This window comes from Coturnix japonica, chromosome 4, assembly GCF_054131305.1.
Source record: "Coturnix japonica strain WE chromosome 4, WE-NBRP24, whole genome shotgun sequence".
Classification (NCBI taxonomy): Eukaryota; Metazoa; Chordata; class Aves; order Galliformes; family Phasianidae; genus Coturnix; species Coturnix japonica.
Window position 1 is genome coordinate 73,303,621 of NC_140666.1, and position 24,271 is coordinate 73,327,891.

General features: G+C 41.9%; 2 protein-coding genes across 10 annotated transcripts in view; one reads left to right on the forward strand and one right to left on the reverse strand.

The window, feature by feature from the left end:
* The window catches only part of PCDH7 (protocadherin 7), a 255,648-nt gene extending 236,038 nt beyond the window's left edge, over positions 1 to 19,610 (reverse strand). For 4 of the 9 annotated variants that reach the window (XM_015862679.3, XM_015862678.3, XM_015862677.3 and 1 more), the window contains exon 1: positions 11,681 to 17,165. In XM_015862679.3, coding sequence (XP_015718165.2) covers positions 11,681 to 14,887 — 3,207 coding nt within the window. In that variant the 5' untranslated portion in view covers positions 14,888 to 17,165. Of the gene's footprint in view, positions 1 to 5,135; positions 6,784 to 11,680; positions 17,166 to 17,242 lie in introns of those variants that run through there. The other 5 variants (XM_085545599.1, XM_085545598.1, XM_085545596.1 and 2 more) reach the window with 5 other exon arrangements.
* Positions 17,630 to 21,803, forward strand: LOC146761131 (uncharacterized). Its single transcript, XM_085545602.1, is given in 4 exon segments — positions 17,630 to 17,699; positions 17,701 to 17,754; positions 17,959 to 18,060; positions 18,625 to 21,803. Coding segments are annotated over 4 exon segments (786 nt in total). The 5' UTR covers positions 17,630 to 17,637; the 3' UTR covers positions 19,193 to 21,803.
* Positions 21,804 to 24,271: the final 2,468 nt, after the last annotated feature.

Here is a 24,271-nt window from a genome sequence, read left to right on the forward strand (position 1 = left end):
GATTGGAGACACTAGCCTTAGATCTGTTCTCGTGCCAGTAATCTGTTTCCTAGTTGATTGAAATTCAACAGCTTTTGATGAAATGCTATTTATTTAGCTACAGACAATTTGATTAAATTGATTAAATGAAAGGGTAATAATAACAAAACCAGTAATGCCCAACGTGACATGAAATGGTGTAGGTCATATTTTAATTGAGACATTCTATGAAGAATGCATAATTATTAAATGAAGCAGGATATGTTACAAGAGAAGTGTTTTTTATTGCAAAGTCATTTTTTTTCAATTAAAAAAGGAAAAAAAAAAAAAAAAAAAAAGGAAAACACTGAGAAGGCTAAAAAGACCTCTACTGTCAATTACTATAAACCCATCACAAAGTATGAACTCTAAGTTCTTAATGCTAAGTCTTTCAAATCCTTGGACTTATTTCATTTATTTTTTTCTCTTTGATAACAGATGGATTTTCCTTTATCCTCAGTAATTTGCATCAATAGTAGATCATGAAGTTCTATAAATACATAATGCCTTTTAGAAACATTTGATAGAGAGACAATTTAGCCATTCCTTTCATATGGCTATAACATTAGTTCTCCAGGAAGGTTACTGTACAACTTGAAGAGTTTGGTATATTGTATTTAATAAAGAACTAGTAAAGAAAAAAAGTACATAAAGTTAGCTTTCAAGCTTCCTGGAAAAGTGCACTGATATTCAGTATTAAAAAGACCAAAATCCAGTTCATTCAGCAGTGTCTGAAAGGCCAATTGAGTACATGTTCCAATTGCCTTGAATATCATAAGTGATGTAGTATTTCACAATAAATTAGTTCACAGTAAAACAAAGACAGCACCTTCTTAATTTATTCTGCACAGAGAAATTTCATTGTTTTTTAACTTTTCCTCTACATTTAATAAATAAATAAATAATCAAAAATATCCAGAAAAGTAGCAACAGTTAATGTATAAATACTTAAAGACCTGGTGTTACACAAAATAAATAAATAAATAAATAAATAAATAAATAAATAAATAAATGGGTAAATTATGTAAGTGTACAGTGGTCTCTGGAGACTACAGATAGCAAAGTTTGGGCAGTTCTGTAGACAGCTAATCAAGTTTCTTTCACTTTTAAACTAAACCTCCCCCATGTGTTTTTACATTTACATGGGAAAAGGGAAAAATAAAATAAAATAAAATAAAATAAAATAAAATAAAATAAAATAAAATAAAATAAAATAAAATAAAATAAAATAAAATAAAATAAAATAATAAAATAAACACATGCAAACAACACAGGCACTATTCTCTACAGTAAAATACAATCAAGCACATAGTCCTACCGAATCTAAACAGGATGAGCTTTTATACTTTTTCAGCAGGGAAATCAGATCAAGGGAGCTGCTAGTGTGAAGTGTGAGACTACAGAATGAAATACCTGTATCCTGGTGAAACTACTACTGTATCTCAATGGTAGTTGTCTGTCATTCTTATGAAGTTGTTAGATATTTCATATACAGTATTCTAGACTACCTTGACTACCTTATGTGCATGGAGTAATCAAATGGGTAAAGTATGTGACCCAAACTACCTGCTGAAATCTCCAGAAAAAATGGTCATAATTGAAGGCCACCAGGAAAATAGGTATTTCTCTATTTCATATCCATTAGTATGCTTTTACAGAAATGAATTAATATTTGCTCTAGAAACTGTTAAGCTTCATTTATATTCAGAAACTTTCCATTAAAATACAGTGATAGTTTAAGGTCCTTGGTTTGCATGACCCAGAATAAAACTGTCAATATGCAGTCAAGAAGCCTTCTGAATGAGTTCGCTAAGTCTACACAACAGTTCTAATCCAAGATCTAGGCTGAGGCTTAGGGGAGAAGCATTTAGTAGCCTGTATTAAAAGAAGATATCAAGCTTTCAGAGCAATTATTCCTTTTGTAGAATAAATACTTTTCTTTCAAATAAATCAAATACTGTACTTCCGTAAACTTGTGCTAAAACTGTAAGCTAATTATATGCTCATTGAAAATAGCATTTTTTTGATTCAACAGAATGATGGATATGCACTCCTGCTATAACACAAGGAACATATATGTCATTAAAACCAGTTCAGAATATGCGAATAGAGATAAAAATTGGATTCCCCATTTAATTACTCAAATTTTATGACAGTGTAACTTAGCCCAGAAGAAGAGTAACACAATGGAGAATGAGACCAAATACATGTTGAAATCAGCAGAGAAATGTGAGCAAAACATATGGCAACACAGAGGCTTAAAGTATCACTGTGAAAATATTTGGAGCAGGTGAACTAACACTTCAATTTGCTGTTGTTCTGTCATCTATATTTCCATTTCTGTCTTTCATCTTTAGAAAGCTTGCAAACTACTAAAGTATTTGCTCCTGTTAAACAGTGTTTAAGAAGAGGACTCACAAACATATTAAACTGATTTGCATAAGGAAACAGACAGATTTCATGTGAAACACAAAATTTGCTGTATAAAGTAGGTATGAATTTTCATGCCAAGCCTTTCTCATATGTTGCATCCCTAGTAGGGGGTAGCACACAGCTCCATGAATTGATACCATGACCAGCCACGTTACTAAAGTTATCTCACCAGATACACTCCTACAGTACCATCTATTAGAGCAAGATCATGTTTAAAGCCAGCACTATACTTTTTGAAATTTCACTAAGGTTACAGCATTCCCAGATGCCATGAGAAAGATAATAGCATATTTGGATGTAATGTATCATCAAAGCATGCTGTCCAGTATTTTGCCACTTCATATACACATACTCACTAGTCAGTTAAATGAATGAGATTTGATGCATAATGTAAAAATTGACATAGTGTTCTTCTGTACTTTCTTTTAAAGTAAATCAGTCTCAGAATGTTACATTATACATTTAGTTTGCAATGGTTAATATTAGATGTCTTGCTGGCTTTAGCAGGAAACTATTAGCAACTTTTTTTAACCTAATGTGAGAACAACATCAGCCTAAATGCTCTGAAGGTGAGTTAATTGCTAAGTGCTGTCAGTATTTGGTTTCTATGAAAACACAAAGTTTGTGCCCATTCAAAATAATTTGTTAACCTAACAGCAGTATATATATGAACATGTATATATGCATGCATGTTCTACTAATAGGCATGTGTACAGTACACATAAAAACTGTGCTTAAGTCCTTGCTATATAAATATTTTCAGCTTTGCCCAAATACATTGTACTCACAAAGAGACCAAATAATGCTTAAACTGTGTCTTTAAACAATATTAAAAACAAACAAACAAACACATTGGCCTCAGTCTGTACCTACAGAAAGTGTCCTAGAAGGCATCTAGGTCTTGAATCACATAGCAGTTGTGCACTTGAGTTCAGTTATTCTAAGCTTTGAAGTATCTTCAGTTACACTGAGACACATATGTTTCAATACCTGAATCACACCCAGAATACTACAAAGTCTTCATTTATTCCTAAATTTTATTTTTCAGACAGCACTGAACTCAGAAAAACAACTGTACATTAAGTTATATCTCTGTTAAAGTATTGTCCTGGTAAAGGGCATTTTTCCAAAGGATAAGCCTCTGAAAATAAATAATTCTGATTCACACGGATTTGGTGTCCAAAGGAAGTAGGGGCCGCTTCTCCTACTTCACACTGCTCCAAAGCTGCACAGTCCTTCACAGCTATACATGGAGAGACAGAATAAATAATGGTGGTCCCTCCATGCTCTTTTGAGTGCTACCACACAGAAAACATTTGGCACACTGCACAAGACACATTCCCCTAGCATTCTAACCACAACCTCAAGTCAAGAAACTACTTTTTAGGGAGCTTACATAGGGTTCTCCGTAATTATTCCAGTAACACATGAATTTTTACCCTGTCAAATAAGAAATGTATTGCTACTTACAATCTGGTACCATAAAGGAATTGGATCAACTAAGACAAAAAGATAAAATTCTCTCACAGAATTAAATCAGTACTTCTGCATACTTGTTCTGTGAAAGATTTCCAGCATATCAGCTAGTACTAACCTTCTGTACCTCGCCTCTTAAAACTGTGATGTTTTATTTTGAATTCTAAATCAAATAATTTGATAAAGATCATTTTTCCTACAACTCCAGGAATGCAACATACAAAAATATATTTCTATCATTCATTGACTATTTAGAACACAATATCTGTAACAAAAACTCAGCTGACAGAATGGATGTTTGTCTTTTAAAAATAAATCTCCTCTCATCAGTAGCTAATAATGTAAACTAAGTTTTGAAAGACAAATATACTTTTCTTAAAGCATCTAATATTCTTGGTGCCATTTGTGAGTAAAACTTCAGTTTTACTAAAGTATTAGAGTACTTTAGTATTATTTTGGGGTTATGCTGCAACACTTTATGAGCTAATAATTCCAAAACAGCTGTGTTGGGTTGCCAAAAAAAAGAGGATCCTTGTATAGGTGTAAACAATAAATATACATATATATCTCCCTTAATATATCAGTCAGTTACAGACATGATGAGCATACTGGCTTTATTAAAACTTCTAGAACTCAGAACATTTTCTATCCAATTTTGCATAAAAAGAAAGTAGTAAAAGTAGAGCGGATTCTCAGGTTGTTAATATATTTTAAATATTAAACTTATTGCTATTTTTTGAAAACAATCAATGTTTACTTTTAACTGTGATTTTACAACTCTTGCTTCTTGCTGAAGCATGAGGCAAAAGAGCAAAGAATTCATGTGAAGCAGAGGTTATTGGACACTCACACATCACTTAGGAACTTATCCAATTGATTCTTTAGTGTAACTGCATTTTGAAATTTTGTCATCTGTTCATGACCTGCAATTTTCTCTCTATTTTCTTTAATGTTACTGTTAAGTGTTTAAATCCTCCTTCGTCATTTCTGCTGCTGCAAATCATATTTTAGATGCCCCAGCTAACCTTAGATACTTAGTTTCTCCACTATTAACATAGCATTTTGTAATCCACAACAGAAAAGAAAGTGACCTCAGGAAGTCTGTTGCTTGGAGCTATTGGAAGACAGTAAGTCAGCTGTGGCATACTGTGTGTGTATTCTCCTCCTTCTCTGAGATTTGTTTAAACAGAAGACCAAATTCAGACAGATTTGACATATAACTTTCTCTGTTATTCTGTTTTATTCACACCTTATATTCACAAATTACTTTTACTTACGTTTAACTAATCTTTAAAACTTTCCAACTGTGCAGTAGTATAAATAAGGTAAAATGAGAAAGAATACAGGGTACAGGTGATTATTTGTTTTTATTATTTACTTGACATTTTGTAGGATAGATAGATAAGGCAAACTAGAACTGAATTCTGTGAGACCAACTGAAAAACAATAACTAAGATTATATTTAATACCACTATTTAAATGTTCTTGTTACAGTGTCACGGGGCTTTGCAGAAGGCACTGCTTTAAACAATTTGAATTGCACAGTCCCTATTACCTTGTCATAAAACTGCAGTCGATAAACTTGACACATACGCATCTCAATGACAGAGTTTTCTTTTAGAACCTTGATTAAAACAAAAAAATGAAATAATGCAACTTTATATACAAGAATAATAAGAAAAGGCTTTCTTTTGATTCTGGATAGTAACTGTTGTTCTCTATTTTTGTTTTTGTTTCAATTACTGATGAAAATGAATATACAGTACAATCTAGCAAAGTCCAAAATCGGATAAAGAAAAGATAACAAATCTCCTTTTCTAGGAAAGGGAAAATACAGAAATAGCATCTCCTGAGCACATGGGATATAAACACCTAAAAATTCCACTAAATATTGGATAAGAGTAAAAAATAAATTGCATCGAATATATTACATGCAGTCTAAGATTAAAAAGAAATGAAATTATTTCGTAGCTTTAAAAACTTATAAATAATTTTTAGGAGCAGAATTGTTAAACCGACCAGAAAACCAACCTACTACGAACTGTACTGAATTACTCATATGTCTGTATCAGTGTTTCTGTAGTCAAAATCAACATATCTGTAGTAAAAAAAAATAATAATAATAACAATTAAAAAAAAAATCATTTGTTCTGTAAAGAACAGGTGTTATTAAGATTATGTTTTCTGTTAAGGTAAGTAATTAAACACTAACACAGAAAAGTTCTGCAAATATTCCACAAAGACTTCCACAAAGAGCTCACAGTGATTGTGAAAGATTTAGTTAATTAACTCAAAAGCATAATGCCAACTGTTTTGGAAATGTGTTAATTCCCTACTATAATTTAATGACAAAACCCATTAGTTAAGTTTTACACTTCAAAGTAGCCCAACAGATGTAAAAATCCAAATCTTTGACAGAAATATCCTTAAATGAAATTGTGCCTGAAGCTCCAGGGCAGTTATACCTCTGAAATATAGCTGGTTTGTTAAACCAGCAAATACACCAAATAATCGGAATCAAGGCAACTCAATGTACATATAAAAGTAAATATATACACATACAGTACTACAGTACAAAGTCTGAGACAGTGCAGGTCCAACCCTGGGTCTGTGGGTTTAACACAGGTTCACATCTGCATGTACAATACCAAAGAAATGTCGGAGTTGATAAATCAGATTCTAACTTTTAAAAAATATTTCTTTCTTCCCCTTCTGTAATAGTGCAGTTCGTTACTTATTCAAAGCATGATTCCTCCTTTACTCAGATCCTGTCCCTTTTGGCTCTGTACATCTCCTGGGAGTGCAGAATGATTCAGTGGTAACTTAGTCATTTGCACACTCTACAAGATTATTTTACTGAAGAAGAAAAAAATAATAAAGACTGTACTTATCAGTGGAACACTTTGTGTTAAATACAGATAATGAAAACATCAACAATCCATCTATTTCATGTTTAATTAGCCCCTCTTTCAACATAATTTGTTACTGAAGGTCAAATATGGGTCACTCATAAAAACTGATTGTAAAATATTTAATATAATGCAAACTGAGAATAGAAGACTTAAATACATTTCTAGACACCTTGCTCTGAACAGTTTTAAAGCTAAATACCTCCTAAAAAAGCTACCAACGCAACTGTTTGTATTTGAAGAACAAGTTCTTAATTTATTTCTGCAGATTACCTAGTGTTTATTAAGAATGTTTATTAACGTAAAAGTAATTAAAAAGGTTTACTACTGAAAGCTGCAATCTGATTTTAAATGTCAATCTTTTATCTAAGACCATGCATGCATGTGTCTGTCTGTACATTAAAAAACACGCTTTCCTACACTGTTAAGCAGACTGATCTCTTAATACATGAATTCTGGTTCCCAATAAGGCTCTTGCTACATGTGCATGCTTATAAGGAAACTGACCGATTTTTTTGAATAGATATAATTCAACTGCCTAATAACCAAATAACCAAAATGCACCTGCAGTGCAACAGACTGGACAACATTTGGAAGATAATTAAACAGATTATCTAACTACATTAAAAATATATATATATATATATATATGTTTTGCTTTCTTGGAAATTAAATTTTGGTGAAACGCTTGCAAATTTCCTCCCTAGTCATGGAACATCCCAAGTCACTTTTCTAACAACAGGACAAGTATTCAGCCTTGATTACTGTGTCAGCACACTCTAATGTCCGAAATGTTTTTCCTCCCTCAGTAGTAGATTTCAAATGAGAAAAGGCATAGGAGCAATTCATTAAAAAATAGCCAGAAAGGAATATACTCCAAGAAAAGTAATAATGCTTCTCAAAAATCCCTGTACTGTTTCTTTTAGTTCTACTGATGGTGACTTGCATCTCTTAAACAAAAATGTGTAAATAAAGTAAAAAGCGCAGTCTTTCAAGTAATCAAAAAGCATTCTTCATTGAGTGGAACAAATAAGAGAGAAATTATGAGAAAATGATGGAAAAAAATCAAATCAAATAAAAACAAAACAAAAAAAGCACATATAAACAGGCTGTAAAAGGTCTATTCTTCAAAAAGGAATCATTAGCATGCTAATCTCATAGTCATGAGAAATTTCAGTGAAATAAACCTGCTCATGTGCTATTAGTTTGATGTCAGTGGAAGAGCAGAAAACAGCACTAAAAAACAAATATTTGTAAATAATTTGAGGAAATATACAATTGTTTACAATTGTGAAGTAAGATTATAGAATGATATTTAAGGATGCAGTCCTCCAAATAACTGAGTGATTGCAGCTATGCACTGAGCTTTCTTTGCTGTCTTTGTTAGTACTTGACAGTACCCTGGATGCTGACTGGCAATGTTCAGCACCAGGAAGATCCAAATTTTACATCTACAATTCATAAAAAACATTTCCAATAGATGCATCCTGATACAGCAGAACACTTCTGTACAGGTTTAACTTTGGGCAAGTGATTAAGATAAATGGAATATTAAGGGATTTAAACATTTGCTTGCCAAATGTGTAACAGCTTTGCTGAATAGGACAGAATTGCAAAGTGGGAGGCTAAAAGAATATTTCGGAGAATAACACTATGCAGAAAAGAACAAGGGCACGTTTCAAAAAGCCTTGCATTTAAGCAACTTCTAGAAAACATCTAGAACATCTTCCAGAAAAGTGACAGTAAAAAGTCTATCAGATGCAAAATTTAGCTTTGATCTTCATATAAAATACTTAAAGGAGGGGAGTTATAAATTGTTTTTACCTTTCTTCTATTAAGTTATTCTATAATGCATTTTATCAAACAAGATGTATTTGGGAAAACATGCAAGATATGTAACACACTGCCTTAAAAAGGAAGTGTCAAATGATAAGAATGAAAACAGCTTATATTCACTGGGGAACACCAATCAGTCACCTAAGTAGAGACTTACTATCCTCACAGTGATACTGTGAATATGTGGAAGTATCAATTACCTGTTCTAACTACATTAATGGAAAATGAGAATTGCTCTTATCTCTAGTAACTCTGAACAAATACATCTAGCTATATTGATTTATTTATTTTAAAACTCTATACATCCTCTAAAATCTCCTAAGAACAAAGGGAACTGCCAATAATTAAATAAAGGCAATCAGAGGCGTTTCACCTAATCTCCCTATTGTCACATTACTATGCCATTGGCTCTATTTCATATGGACCGTTGAACCATGAAACACTCCAATATACACCACATCATACCCATTTATCTGCAATTACTTCATATCACTCTCTCAAAAACATGCCAAACAAGTATTTCACCTGGTTTGAGTGTTAAAACTGCCAATGTGCTTTTTCCTGATAAACAGAGAAATGCTCAATTATCAGTGTTTGAGAAATAAAAGATCTACATCTTATTAATGCAAATATCTCTTAATGTGTGCAAAAGCAAGAACAAAACTATATAAATGTCACTCAGTATCAAGCCGGTAAGTACACATATGAAACCATTAACAGAAGTTTTATGCCCGAGGTTCTCTGCTTTAAGTTCTTATTTGGAAACTTTCCTTAACTTAGAAGCATCCTTTGCAAACATACAAGTACTCTCCACATATTTAAAAATTGAAAGACAAGGCATTTGACCATCTTCTATAAACAATTCAGGTAAACTCACTTTTACAGGCTACACATTTAGCACAGGAAACCTCACAAACACTGGGAAACTAGCTCTATATCAAGCGAAGTAAATAACGGAGCAACTCAGAATACATTCTTGCAGTTTGACTGCTGCAAATGGAAGTGTAATAAAGCCATTTTCTTCCACAAAGAATTACTATGAATCAGAAATATGTGCTTGCAAAGCATCAATAAACCAAATAATATTTTTGTCTAACGTAACTTCAGATAAGGCTGTTAATCAAGCTGCAATCCTTTACCACTGGTGAATTTAACATGCAAGTCATGCTTTCACACTGAAAATAAATTACACTTTTGACACTTTTTAATTCATGTTTAGATGAATTGCAGCAGCAAGACAGAAGTAGCATCTGATTAGCATTTGTTTCACTTCTACTTCACTGGTCCAGTGCTCACTAAAAAGGCATAACCTACTTTGTGCTTAATAAGCCTTACTAGATGGAAGCTTAGGAACTTTTTCAGTACTTTGGATTTTATAAAGACTGTATTTTAAAACTGAAACTATAACATTACCTTCAGAGGTAATGAAATATATCACCCAGAAACAACCACATCAAATGTTCTATAAAACATTTGTCTAACATACTCAGAAATATTAGCAGAAAATATATCAGTCACACACTGTTGTTGATGTGGAAGATGGTGTGACTTCATTTCCTTTCATAATATTATAAATCTTTTTTTTTTTTTTCCTGCACAGAATACAAGTACTGATTACAGTGTAAAACTTCAATTGTAATAGCCTAACAGACGTTTCAAAGTATAAAAAATGTCATACTGTGCCATATTTGCATGTTAATAAGGTGGAAATAAAGCATTTTTGTCAAACTAATCAGACTGTTCCTGTTTCAGGCTTGGCTCCCTATTCACATGAATCAGCATTCATTTATCTCTAGATCCTTGTGTAACATACGCTGGAGCTGTGAGGAAACACTTCGAATATTATCTTACACGGAAGGAGGCAAAGGGAATCACCCAGAGTTAAATATCTCATTTCACAATCCGTAAAAGTATGCCCAAAAAGAAAAATCATTTCTGTTCAGGCTACGTATGTGTCTTATCAAATTAACAAAGCTTTAATTTAGAATCTCCTTTCCCCTACGCTAACTCTCTACTGCTGTGTAAAGCAGTTCCTGCCATTACCAGTTTTACTCTGCTGGGGCCTCACTGCACCGACCTGCATGGCACAGTCGAGATCAGAGCCGGGCACTGAGGGCACTGCTGAAGGAAGGCTCAGTGCGCTCAGATTGCTCTCGGGAAAGGCAGCCTCTCTGCTAGTCAGAGCCGTGCAGAAACTGGACTGGCAAATAAGGGCCCCTCGCTTTGAGTTAATGATTTTCATGTGATGTGCATTAGGGGAAGAAAAAAAAAAAAAACAGGCGAAGAAAGAAAGAGGAACAAAAGCATGCTAAGGTCCGATTCTAAGCTCATTAACCTTTATGCGCATTCAGAGCAACTGCTGAACATCAGTAAAATCTCAGTGATTTCAGACCATTTATAGGCTTTCTAGATTGTGAAAGAGCCGCCATCCTAATGAACGAGCTGATAATTACAGTCATTTGCGTTTCAGCGCGGCACATCACTCTCACTGACCCTCTAAAATGCGAAACTTTCCGTTTCCAGCCGGAGCTCGCTGCCTCTCTGCGGCTGAAACCCTCCCCACCCCCAAGTGAGACCGCTGGGGCTCCTCAGGACAACCCAGGTGGTGCTCCTGCCCAGCCTCCCAGCAACGGGCCCTAACGAGGTGCGGGAGCCGACAGAGTCATCCTGGGCTGCGCGCAGCTCGCCATCTGAGTAAGCAGCCCACCCACCCCAGTCGCGCAGCGCTGTGCGGAAGGGGGGGGGGGGGGACTCCGCGCCCGGCACCTCCCAGGGGCGGTACCACAGAGCAAGTGTGGGCTCTGCAAAGTGGGATTTACAATAGAAATAGTACAAAGAGCTGTCCCTGACTGTCCTTCCTGCCTGATGTGTGCCCAGGTATGCTCCTGGCACCTGACTGAAGGGGTGATGCACCTGATGGTGACAGGTATCACCATCCCTTACGCAATGTGTGTGCATGTCCATGTGCTTGCATGCATGAGTGCCCAAGCGTGGGGCATTGCCCTTACCTGCTTGCTGTACTTGCTACCGGCCTGGCAGCTGTACTCGGAGCAGTGGTCCGAGCCGATGGAGATGTTGTCACCAGCTCCCACGAAGGTGTTGGCCGGGGGCAGGTCCTGTACAGCCTGGTGCTTTTTGCCAGCAGTGGGGGACTGCGGGTGCAGCTGCACGGTGGGCAGTGGTGAGCTCGACTTGTAATGCCGAGCTAGGTCGGGGCTGCCCGGGCCACCATTGACTGAGCGGTAGCGGCCCATGCCTGGGCTGTCTGAGAGCTTCTCATTCACGCTGTCATAGCGTTGCCCATTGGGCTTGGAGGCCTCAACAGTGACAATGCTGCTGTAGAGGGGCTGCTTGCCCTTTTTGCCTTTCTTGTCCTTCTTGGGCTTCTTGGCCTTGTCATGCTGCTGCGGGGTGAAAAAGTCCTCATGGTCCTTCTTGCCAGCCTCATAGCCATGCTTGCCCTTGGAGCGGCAGTAGCGGGCCATGACCACCACCAGAATGAGGAGGATGACAGTCATGATGCCAGCCACCACACCAATGACAATGCTGAGGCGCTGCTTGCTCAGTTCATAGCTGGGATCGCCAGCAATGTCCTGGGCCAGGGGTGTGTGGAGACTGCGTGCCACCTGGTTCTCCACCACAGTAGCATTGGACAAGCTCTCATTGACGAAGACGTGGAGCAGGGCAGTTGTTGACTGGGGTGGCTGGCCACTGTCATTCACTTGTACAACAAGGCGGTGCAGGCCGTAGTGCTTGGGAGCCAGCTTGCCCACAAGTGACACCACACCACTGGCTGGATCAATCTCAAAGAGCTTGAAGGGGTTTCCTCCAACAATGCTGTAGTTGAGGTCAGCATTGAGGCCGGTATCAGCATCAGTGGCTACCACTGTGGCCACTACAGTGCGCATGTTGCTGGAGGGTGGCAACACAGTGTAGGAGCTGTTGCTGGGGAAGGTGACTGTGGGCGCATTATCATTCTCATCCATTACAAAGAGGGACACAGTAGCGGTGGCTGAGCGTGACGGCTCGCCGCCATCTACCGCCTTCACTTTGAAGGTGTAGCTGGTCTGCTGCTCCCGGTCAAATGAGACTGTGGAGTAGATGGTTCCTGTGTCATTTTCAATGGAGAAGATGCCAGTCTCCTGGCCATGTTCACTGGGCTGTATAGAGAGGCTGAGCTCAGCATTGCGCCCCTTGTCAAAGTCCATCACAGTCACCATGCCCACGGGGCTGTTGGGCTGCAAGTTCTCCTTCACGTAGAAAGTAAACACATCCTGCATGAAGCGTGGCTCGTTATCATTCCGATCCGCCACCCGCACCACCACCATGGTGGAGCCCTGCAGTGATGGTACCCCCTTGTCTCGGGCCGTCACTTGGAACTCATAGGTGTCGCGCTGCTCACGGTCCAGCACCACCTGCACAGATACATCCCCAGAGTCAGGATCAATGCTGAAGATGCCGTTTGGTGACTCCGAGGAGAGGGGCGAGGGCTCCAGGGAGTAAGTGAGCTCAGCATTCTTGCCGCTGTCCGCATCTGTGGCCACCACCGTGGCTACCCTCTCACCAGGCAGATTGTTCTCTGGAAAAGAGACCTCCAGCACAGCCTGGCCAAACACAGGAGGGTTGTCATTAGTGTCTGCGACTCGCACCAGCAAGGAGTTGTTGCTGGACAAGCTGGGGCTGCCTGAGTCCACAGCTACAATCACCACATTGTAGTCACGCACTGCCTCATAGTCCAGAGGGGCTGAGGTGTGGAGGAAGTACTTGCGCTTGTTCTGCGGCTCCCCTTCACCCTCACTGGCTGGCTTGAGCTGGAAGGGCACATCCCCCACCACGGTGCAGGTCACCACACCATTTTCACCTTGGTCCCGGTCTGACACCTGCACCAGAGCAATGGGGGTATCCACCAGCACATCCTCAGCCACGCTGGCTACTCCGTCTCGCAGTGGGATACGCCCAATCTTTCGGATGTCAATGGTGGGCACGTTGTCATTCTCATCACGGATGTTCAGCACCACTGTGGCCTTGTCTGTCTTAGGGGGCTGCCCACGGTCTCGAGCCATCACAGTGAAGCGCAGCTGGTTAACCTCCTCTCGATCAATGCGGTGCAGGACACTGAGCCAGCCTGAGGTCTCATCCAGCCGCAGCAGCCGCCTCACTGACTCGGTGGCTGCCCCAAAGACGTACTCAATCTGCCCATTCACCCCCACGTCCAGGTCGGCAGCTCGCAGCTGCAGGATAGGGGTCCCGGGGCTGCTGTTCTCCGCCAGGTCGGCCTCATAGACGCTCTTCTCGAAGCGGGGGCTGTTGTCGTTCACGTCGGTGATCAGCACCCGCAGGATGGCCTGCGAGGAACGCGCGGGCTCGCCGCCGTCGCGCACACGCAGGCTCAGCTCGTATGAGTCCCTCTGCTCCCGGTCTAGCGCCCCCTTGACGATCAGCTGCGGCTGCTTCTCCCCGTCCAGGGTGTCGGCCACCTGCAGCTCAAACACGCTGCTGCGGGCCTCCGCCTCTTGCCTCCGCTTGCTGCCGCCGGGATAGAGGGCGCTCTCCGGGCCGGCCGCCGCAGCACCGCCCCCGCCCCCGCCGCCGCCGCCGCCGCCGCCGCCGCCGCCGCCGCCCCCGCCGCGCCGTCCCCCGTCCCCGCTGGGTTCCTGCAGCAGCTCGTACCGCTCGATGCCGTTGCGGCCGAAGTCCCTGTCGGTGGCAGTGGGGAGCAAGTAGAGGGTCCCCACGGGCCGGTTCTCCTCCACGGTGAGCGTGAGGACGGGGGAAGGGAAAGTGGGGGTGTTGTCATTGATGTCCAGGATGATGACCCTGCCCTCGAAGAGGTCCACCCAGCTCTGCGAGGGGCCGATGACCGACACCTCGAAGTCCAGGAAGCACTCGTTCTCGTCGAAGATCATCTGGCACTGCGGCAGCTTCTCGCGGTCGATGCGCCGCTCCGTGGTGCTCAGCTCCCCGGTCATGTTATCGATCTTGAGGTAGTCAGAGCCTGATTCCAGGCTGAATGTCACCTCTCCGGAGCCCGTCACGATGCCCAGGTCGGCGGCCACGTTGCCGATGCGGATGTCGGCAGGTCCCTCCTCGGCCAGCCGGTACCTCAGCAGCTGCTTGGCCGCTGCCAGGCTGACCCGGAGCGGCGGAGGCAGGAGGAGCAAGAAGCAGCAGCAGCAGCAATGCACAAAGCCGAGAAGAGTCCGCATTTTCCTCATCTTCTTCTCCCCGACCCACCCTCCCCCCTCCTCTCACTCCCCTATAAACTCCCCTGATGAGCCAACAGAGCGGCCGGGCGAGCAATTAAAGAATCCTTCTGCTCCCGGAAACTTAGCGCCTCATGGCTGGTGCAATCGGTGGGCAAAACCCCGCTGCTGCCTCCTCCGCTGCTCGCCCTGCCTCCCAGCTGCGATATACTTACAGTTCACGGGACAGTGTATTTTGCTTTTTAAAGATTCATCTCGGCAGATAGGATGGGATTTTCCTCCTCCTCCCCCTTCTCCTCCTCCTCCTGATTTTACTGTAATCACTTTGCAAGGTTTGCAATAAAAGCCGGAGCAGCACCGTGCGATCTGAAGCCCCCCAGGTCGTCTTCTTCGACACCGGAGTTAACTACAATTCACACTCTCTCTTCTCTCTCTCTCTCTCTCGCCCTCTCAGTCGTTCACGACAAACGCATTAGATTTATTCTCTCCCCTATCTGCACACACAGGAAAAAAAAAAAAATGTGATTTGCTTTATTCAACGGGCTCGTGTCCGGGAGAACTCCAAATCCTCTTAGCATGGGCAGTTCTTTAAAAATATTAATAATAATTTAAAAAGATAAAGAAAAAAAAAATCCCAATAATGTCGGTAGCTGCACAATGGGTAGCAGAAGCACCCCGTGTATTACAGAGCAGTCCATGGAATATCCCCTTTGGTTGGCAGAAAAGCACCTAAATCCATCTTCAGAGATCGCCTACAATGTTCAGCTCTTTCTCCGGAGAGGATTTTTTTTTACCAACTCTGCGCAAGGTCATTAGTCACAAAGCAACGAGACAGAAACTGCAGAAGCCGTTTGCCCGGAATTTGCAAGGCTGTAGATCTGAGCACACACACACCACAGTCCCAAGTTTGTTTTCGCATCCGCAGTTTGTGTGTGTGCCTTACCTGCATTTGCACTGCATGTGTTATAGCAATCTGAAGCTGCAGCACTGAGCGCGATTCACAAATGAGATTGCAGTCTCTCTCTCCCTCTCTCGCCTCTCTCTCTCGCCTCTTCCTTCCCGTCCCAATGCAGGTAACCAGAGCTGAACTCGATCCTTTCAGTTCAAAGGTTAGCGACAAAACTATGTGTCCAAAGGCGATTATTGGTCTCTCGTTAACATACCCGGAGCGGAACGAGATGTAACTGGATCCCCCACGTGAATTAACACAGATTCTGAATTACATCCATATAAGCTGAATAGCAAGGGGAGGGGAAGAGAGCCGCGACGCGAGTAAAAAACCACACGGAGTTCTATTTGCGAATAAAATGCAATCAGTCAGTTGTTTCCTGGGGTCTGCACCGCTACGGCGGGTGATATCTGCGATTGTGTATTCCCTCCTGTGCCTTTCAGAGGAGTGTGGCTCGGGCGCTTTCACGGCAGAGCAGCTTGTGCTTTAAAATGCTGAATGGCAACTGAGGAGCTTCCCACTCGGAAGGCAGGAAAAAAAAAAAAAAAAAAAAAAAGAAAAAAAAAAAGCTGTTAAACCGGCAACTTTGCCCAAAGTGGTGGGAGCTGCTGGAGTCTCTCTCGGCAGCTCTTCCCTGACGCTGCAGCACAGCCGCCTGCTCTACATGCACAGAGAGAGGGAGAGAGAGAGCGAGAGAGGAGGGAGGAGGAGGAGGGAGGAGGAGGACGAGCCAAGCGCTGCGCTCCACAAGCCCAGCCTTACCCTCTGCCTGCCGCGGCTGTGCTGTTCTGTGCTGCGTTGCGAGCGGGATAGCTCAGCCCTCAGAGTCAGTCTCGCTGCTGCTGCCGCCGGCTCCAACCCGGCATCTGGAGCGGTTCTATCCTACTCACTCCCTCCCCACCTCCGCCGTAGACTGTGAACCGAGCAACGATTTTTTAAGCAAATGTTTATTCGCCTTTCTTTTAGGCAGAGCTGCTGCACATTCGGGGCTCTGCGTTTTGCGGAATCGTGCTGGTAAGGAAACTCGTTTCGCACAGATTCCCACCTCCCCCTGTCGTGTCGGTGCTGTTGTGACATAGCTGCAGTCCCTGGAACTGCACAGAACCCCAGGGAGGAGGAAGCTGCCCCTGACCTCAGACTTTCGTCCTGTTTTCTATTGCTGTTGAAGCCCTTTCGGATTTTGTGCTCATGCACTTCCTATTGCCATGATCTGATTGTATCCTTTCAGCGTGTTTGTGGGTTTCCTAGGATCACCCCCCGCCCCCCCCCCCGAAAAAAAAAAAAAAAAAAAAAGAGTCATGATGGGGATGGGGTTGGGGTTGAGAGGGTCAGGAGAACAAGCAGCGTAAGTAGTCCGAAATTTATTTCCGAACAGAGAATTTCTGCTTCGATTATTGCTAAAATGTAGCGTCACCTACCTGGGTGAGAGGGAAATAAACTTTAACGTGGAAGCTCTCCATTCAACTTTGTTTATTCCTGCGTCCCCTGTTCGCTTCTCCTTTTGACTTTGTGCCATTTAATCGCCGATAGCATCTGCGTGGCCCTGCCCCCACGCCACGGGTGAATCCCGTGGCAGTACTGTCCCCTTGGAGCAAGGGGGGCAGAGGGGTACCAGGGCGATGCGAGGCCTCCAGTGGGAAGCAACCCGGCGTGTGAACAGAGAGGGCACGACTCCAGCTGTTCCCCCCTCCCCCGCGAGCTCATGTGGGAAAACAAGTTGCTGCGGGTTCTACATGTGAGGACTTCTGGCATTACATGGTTATTCTGAATTTATAAATATATAAATAAAAATTAAAAAAAAAATTAAAAAAGCATGAGGGCGCGTATAGCGAACTGTCTTTCATTCACCGCGGTGACATTTGAGAGAAAGTGGCCGGATGTTGAGGTGATTCAACGCTCTGCTCGCAGTGTGCCTTTGTCATTCGGGGCGGTGAGTGAACGTGGGAGGGACGGAAGGTTGCCACCTCTTTCCACGGGGAGCCCCGAGGGGCAGAGTCGCGCTGCGTGGAGCCAGGGAGGAAGGGACCGCTGCCCTCCGGAGGTCTGCGGGGTTTCTCCCCGGCCGGGCCACTCTCTCCAGAACGCACAAACCCACCCCCGCAAATGCCGGAGATTCTCGGCTTTATATCTGCAGCATCAGCGAGAAAGCCCGGCTCGGCGCAGGCTCAGTGCTCACAGCCGCAGTCCCGGCCGGAGGAGGGGGACTCGGCAGCTCAGCATCTTCTCAGCGGGTTAAGTAGGATTTATACCAAATCCCTATTATATTTGCCAAGCAACTTGAATTTATCAAAATTCCCCCTCGCTGTTCTGAAGCTCCGAGAGGAGGAAATGTTGCTTACAGTGTAAGATCCGGACATAGCAGCACGCAGGGAATGCCAGCACGCTGCATCACACTGCTCCCCGCATCAGCCACACAACCCGAAGATCCCACTGTTCCCGTCCCTTTGTGCTTTAAATGCGATCGGAACGCTGAATGGGTTCTCCAGAGAAAGGGCGGGGTGGGTGAGCTTGTAACCTCCCCGCCATAAACTTTAATCGGATTCGGAGCTGTTGCACAGCACGGACTTCTCCTGATCGCGGCTTCTTCCCCGCTGTCCCCCATGTCTACTATCGCGGTTTGCTTTGCGAGAGCGTTTTCCAAGCGAATGAGTGATATCTTTCTCTTGCCATGTGTAGCGTCCCCCTTCCAACCCCCCCGCCCGCCCCTTGCCCCCCGCCCCGCTCCCGGCCTCCGTACACACACTGCGCCTTTCACACTCGGGCTGCCCCCGGCCCCCCTCCCCTTCTCTCTCCTTTGCAGTGTCTTCACATGCAATCTCTCTCTGAATGTGCAATGTCTTTCCTGCTCGGGAGTGCCTCGTCCTTCACAGTGGATTGGTTCCTCTTTCGGAGCAGAGGTAACGGCCCCCCTCCCTTCTCCATCATCCCCCCTTCCTCCCCCTCTTCCCTTTCTTCTCCCGGGGCAGGCAAACGGCGTGGGAAATGGGCCCGACGTGCTTTGCATGGTGGATGGCAGCGCCGCTCCAGCTCCACGTGTGCCGGCTGCCAGGAGGGGGGCAGGGCTGCCCGCCCGCCTCCCCCCCCCCCCCCCACACACACACACATCCTGCTGCTTCGTTTCGTGCTGGGGAGGGGGGCGGGGAGGGGAAGGGAAGCCCAGCCACCCCTCGACCCCTCAGAGCGCCGGTCCCAGTGGCTGCGGGTGGGGGAGGTCGCCTCCCCCCCAGCCCGCCGGGCAAAGCTGTTGCGCAGCGCAGCCCCCCCTTGCCCACCCGATACACACAGACGCCCACACGCTCTCAGACATTTGTCCTCCTGATCTGGTGCGATCAAATGGGAAGTGGGATCGCCAGCATAATCGGCTGTAATAAATAAAATAGCCCGAGATGCCGGAGATACACAGAGGGGAAATAAGAGCTTGTGTCCTTAAAGGGAACATCTGATAAGGCCACTGAGGTGGCATCGTGCGTGTGGGAAGGAATCCGTCTTGCTGACATTCGCAGCCTGCTGTACGTGGGGGAATCCTAAAGCAGGCTGGGAGCTTCCCCGGTTCCTCTAAACCCCCCCCCCCCCCCCCCCCCCTCCCCCCACAACGCTGCTTTCCGAAGCTCTGCAACGGGGCTTTCCTATTGTGGCAGTGATTGGAAAGACGGGGTCACGGCTGAAATACGCAGTGTTTGTTCGGCTGCGTCCCGGCGAACCCTACGCCCTCCGCCTTCAGCCCGGGACGGTTCGGTTCTGCAGTTCGGGAATGTCGGTGCCTCTGACCAGAGCGTTACCTTTCTGCTCTGCAGTCGGAGCTAACCTCAAGAGACGGGTTATTTAATCATTTATATAGCTTTGTACGATAATCAATGCATATTGTTATTAGTTTGTGCGCACACAAGAAAGCACATCAAAGAAGGCAGAAAAAAAAAATCAGGTGAGCTAGGAAATAACATATTCATAATAATACCAGGAAAAGGTTAAATACAGTAAACATGACAGCAAACTCGAACGCGGGGGAAAAACAACGAAAAAAGCCCCACAGAAATCAGTTAAAAACGTTTGGCTGAAGGGAGAAACTAACTCAAGAACTCCACCAAGGGACAAACAGAGGAAATGACACCACAACAGCTCTAAGCCCGAGTTGACCTTTCATCTCCCTAAAGTGTCCCACTGCTCTGGCGCAGTTCTGTTGTGATCTCTGCACCTCCCTCTCCCCACCTCCGAGCTCCCGAGTTGGCCGCAGTGTTTGCGCACCGAGGTCGCAGAATTACAAGGAGGGCTGACACGTGCCCGGTGCCTTTTACAGCTTTGCAGAAACACTCACTGTGTAGCAGTGTGAAGAGGACAGAAATGATTAAATTATTCATTGCAGCCTTCCTGATGGACATTAAAACTTAAGTGTTTAAATAAGGAAACCGAAGATTTTCTTTTAAGCCGATAATAACTGCATCTGTGCTGGTTGAACTGTATGCTGGCTAAACGTGGAACTGGTTATGTTGTTTAAATCCTCTTTTACTCACTGCGAGCAGTTTGAACTGGATTGCACTACAAGTTACTGTAAGAGCAAACAGAGTTTAAATCTTACATAGTTATAACTGCTTGTTCTTAAAACAGTATTTGAGGTCTGTTCAAAATACAAGGTCACTATTTTTCATCGACATCATTCCACCAACCTGAGTTCTTACATTTACAAGGAATCATTCCAAGTAACATTAAGTAAAAGTGGTAGTAGCTCAATTTTTTATATTTATTTACTTCTTTCTGTGTAGATTGCTTCTACAATTTGCAATGATTAAGCTTGAGGCCTTGACACTTTTTTTTTTCTTTTTGTTTGTTTAAAAAAGTCATAAATCTGTAGGATCAGCTCTGATAGATCATTTCCAGACAGCATTGTTGGCAGTGGTTTTGTTTTGTTTGTTTGTTTTGTTTTGTTTTTTCAGGTGTCAAAATATCCAAGCATTCACAAACATGCAGCAGTGTTCCCAGCTGTCTTATTTTCAGCTGGGACAGAATATTATACTTGAAATCAGAAGGAAAGAGTATTGAAAAGTTTTTAAAGTGCATACAGATTTTCACGAGGGAAGGCAGATATGGGGTATCTTTATGCTTTACTGAGAACGACTGGATTTTCTGAACTTGTAGGAATACAAACAAGTGCTGCACACTGTTCCACACATTTATAGATTTTTATTTTTATTTTTAATTTAAACTACTGTTCCATTTCTTTAAATACAAAGAAAACTGTAGGAAAAAATAAAAGTAGTTATGATGAGCGTGCATGAATTCATAGCAAAACCAGGGAAAATATGAATTATTAGTATGCATTCTACTTTAGGAGAAACAATGAGACGTTCAGGGAAGATAATTAAGTCTGGATCTAATTTTAATGAAATGTATGAAAACCAGGTAGCACTGACAAATAAAGAAAAATATGATAACTGTCTCTGTGAATATTAGATGTGTACAGTTGTTACACGTATGGACTCACCAGCACAGAACACCACTGTTAATTTTAGAAATAATGTTGGATTTATTTATTTATTTATTTTGCTACAGCATTTTATATTTTAAAATGTATATTTTTAAATATAAATTTAATATCAACAGTGAGCACATTTAAGGTCTCAAAGCACTGTGTAAATTATCTCTGAGATGGAAGGAACTGCAGTGACCTGTTCAGTCACCCAGTAAGCCACTAACAAATGTCTCTTTCCAGGTTCCTCAGACCACAGCTTTGCACTTCTGCAGTTTTTGAGTGTATCCTGGATTTGGCTTGGTATTCATCTCTTAATACATGGCAGTTATTTCCTCTTATTTTAATGGACTGCTGGAAAGTCAAAGCAGCTCATTCTAAAGAGAATTTAGAACAAATGTGTGTACCAGAGAACTACACATACAAAAGAAAGTCTTGTACCCTGCAATGTACTGGGTACCAGTAAAACATATCAAACTGTTATACTGGAATAAAGTTATTCTTAAGTTTTTACTCTGTCTTATTTTTTTTCAGCAAATCTTTATACATAGAACTATATGCACAGTGTTTCTAAAATGGTTTTGCTTCTACATACTGATGAAATGTTCTCAGCTTAATTTCGGTTTTCACTTCTATGCTCTAAGTATATTTGTTTATTTATTATCCGGTGTCAGCTTTCTGTTGGGTAGAAACCAAAATATCTGAGCAAGATGGCAGCTCTGCAGAGCTCAAACAAAGAAATTCATATATTAAAATTCAAGTGTGATGAATAACTGAATTTTGTGCAGATCTAGCCTCTTCTCTAAGTTAACCACAATATATGTTGTTGGCAATGCACAAAATGTTATTTTTAAGTTTAGACATATATTCACTTACTTACTTCTGAACTTTGATGCTTCTGTTTATCAAAAGTAATCATTGCTCCAGCTGAAATAAGGTCTATGTAGATACACAGCTATTATAAATTAAGGAAATAAGTGTAGTGACAAGAGAAGTAATTTAGTGTAGGACCAAACTGCTGCTTGCTTATTGGACAGCCTGTTTGGCCTTGTTTTTAAAGGATTAAAATAGCTTTACTATAAAATATTAGACCCTCCATTTATTTTCAGATAAAGAGTGCAACATTAGAACATTGTTATATTATTACAACTCTTACTTAGTTGTGAAGTAAGCATGTAAGCATGTAAGCATGCAGCAGCATGTAATTCTTTCCCTGTTACCTTTGACCCTAACAGATCTGTGACTATTCAACAAAATCTGTGTGGGCTGCTCACTTGCTCCCATCTGCTTTTAATGCTGAGCAGGATGAAGCAACGGTGGGAAGAGTCAGAGTCCCCTGCAGCTTTTCACGAACATTCTTCTGTATTGCACAGCTCCATTGAAGACCTCTTATGCTTTCTTGGAATAGGAATTTGAGTTTAAGAAAGGAGTTGCATAAACATAACCCTAAAATGTAGCCTATCTTTGTCCTCCTGTTGCCACTTTTGCACTTTCTGTCATGTACAGGAAGCTATACTTTTATGACTGCTTCAACTATTTTGAAAAATGGTGGGGTTTTTTTGGTTTGTTTTTTTTTTTTTTTTAAGATCATCATTCACATAATTACAATTCTAGCTTCCTTTATAAGAATAATAAGTGCTGTACAGAGTGGGGTTTTACGACCTGCAATATATCTAGAGGAAGAGAGGTACTGATAAGTTTCCACATTTTTCATGTTCTGATAGAAGCCTGACATATCTTCCAGTTCATTCATTCTGTGAGATGATTAAAAAGTTGCTCAACAAACTAAGCCTCATCCAGGGCTCAGCAGGAAATAACTGCAATCTAAGCACATTAAAGAACAGACAGGGCAACCAAAGTGCACCTCTTTCTTTGCCTTTTAAGATCATGGGCAAAAGAGAAAAGCAGTGTAATATTCTGATAAAACTGGAAGCCAGCAGAAGCTGGTTGACAGGTAAAGTTATAGAAACTAATCCAAAGCACACAGAAGTCAATGGAAATGCTCTGACTAAATAAGCTTTGCATTAGGCACCTAGTGAGTGAATGATGTTTAAAGCATTCATGCAGATCTTAGTCAGATGAATGGAGAAGAAAGTGATGCACATTTTATCAAAATAAATGCTATTAAACCCATTGGTATAAATATTATTTTGGCTGAGCTTAAAGTTCACCTTTATGACTCAGAATAAACTGGAAGTGGATCCTTTGGTGCTAAGTCCTATATGTCCTATCATTTGGTAGAGCAAACACTTTGATCACATAGAAATGTATATATTCATGTATGTTTAGACAATATATATTCAGGTGAGTTTTAAAATCAGTTAGTACCATTATAATCTGCAGAGAAAGTCCTTCTGGAAATACACTTCTCATGTGGCTAAAATGCTTTCCTTTTTGATATTAAATTTATTTTAACTGTTATGTACCTATTCTTACATTGATATTGATCTAAAAGATCAATAACATCTGCAATCTCTGTTTATTCATTCATGTGCTTACAGAGAGCATTTCCCTTATGTTAGTTTTCTTTGCAAGATTTTTCAGTTTTATCTAAATATTAAGTTCTGCATTGACATCAAACTGACAGTCTTCCCCTTAACTCTACTCTATCTTAGTGAATCTTTGTTTAATACGGAGAACAGGGCCTGTTCAAGGTTTTCACAAAGATGATACATGAAATAACATTACACACTACTTTCTTTTCCATTCCTTTTCTAATTTTTCATTTTTTAATAGCTACATAATACTTTGGTAGTTGATAGTTTTCTCCAGTTGCTTGTCTAGATGGTCCTCTTTCTCTGTCATTTCAACCTGATGAGATTGCAGGTCACAGTAAAAAAAGAAATTGTTACAGTGCTTTTTGTAGCATTTTAAGTTTAATTCTATTTCTATTATAAAAGTCATCAAAGTCATCTGATACTTCCTGTATTTTTAATGACTTTTTGTGATTCCCAAAATGGAATTATTGGCAGTGTACTCCAAGTTT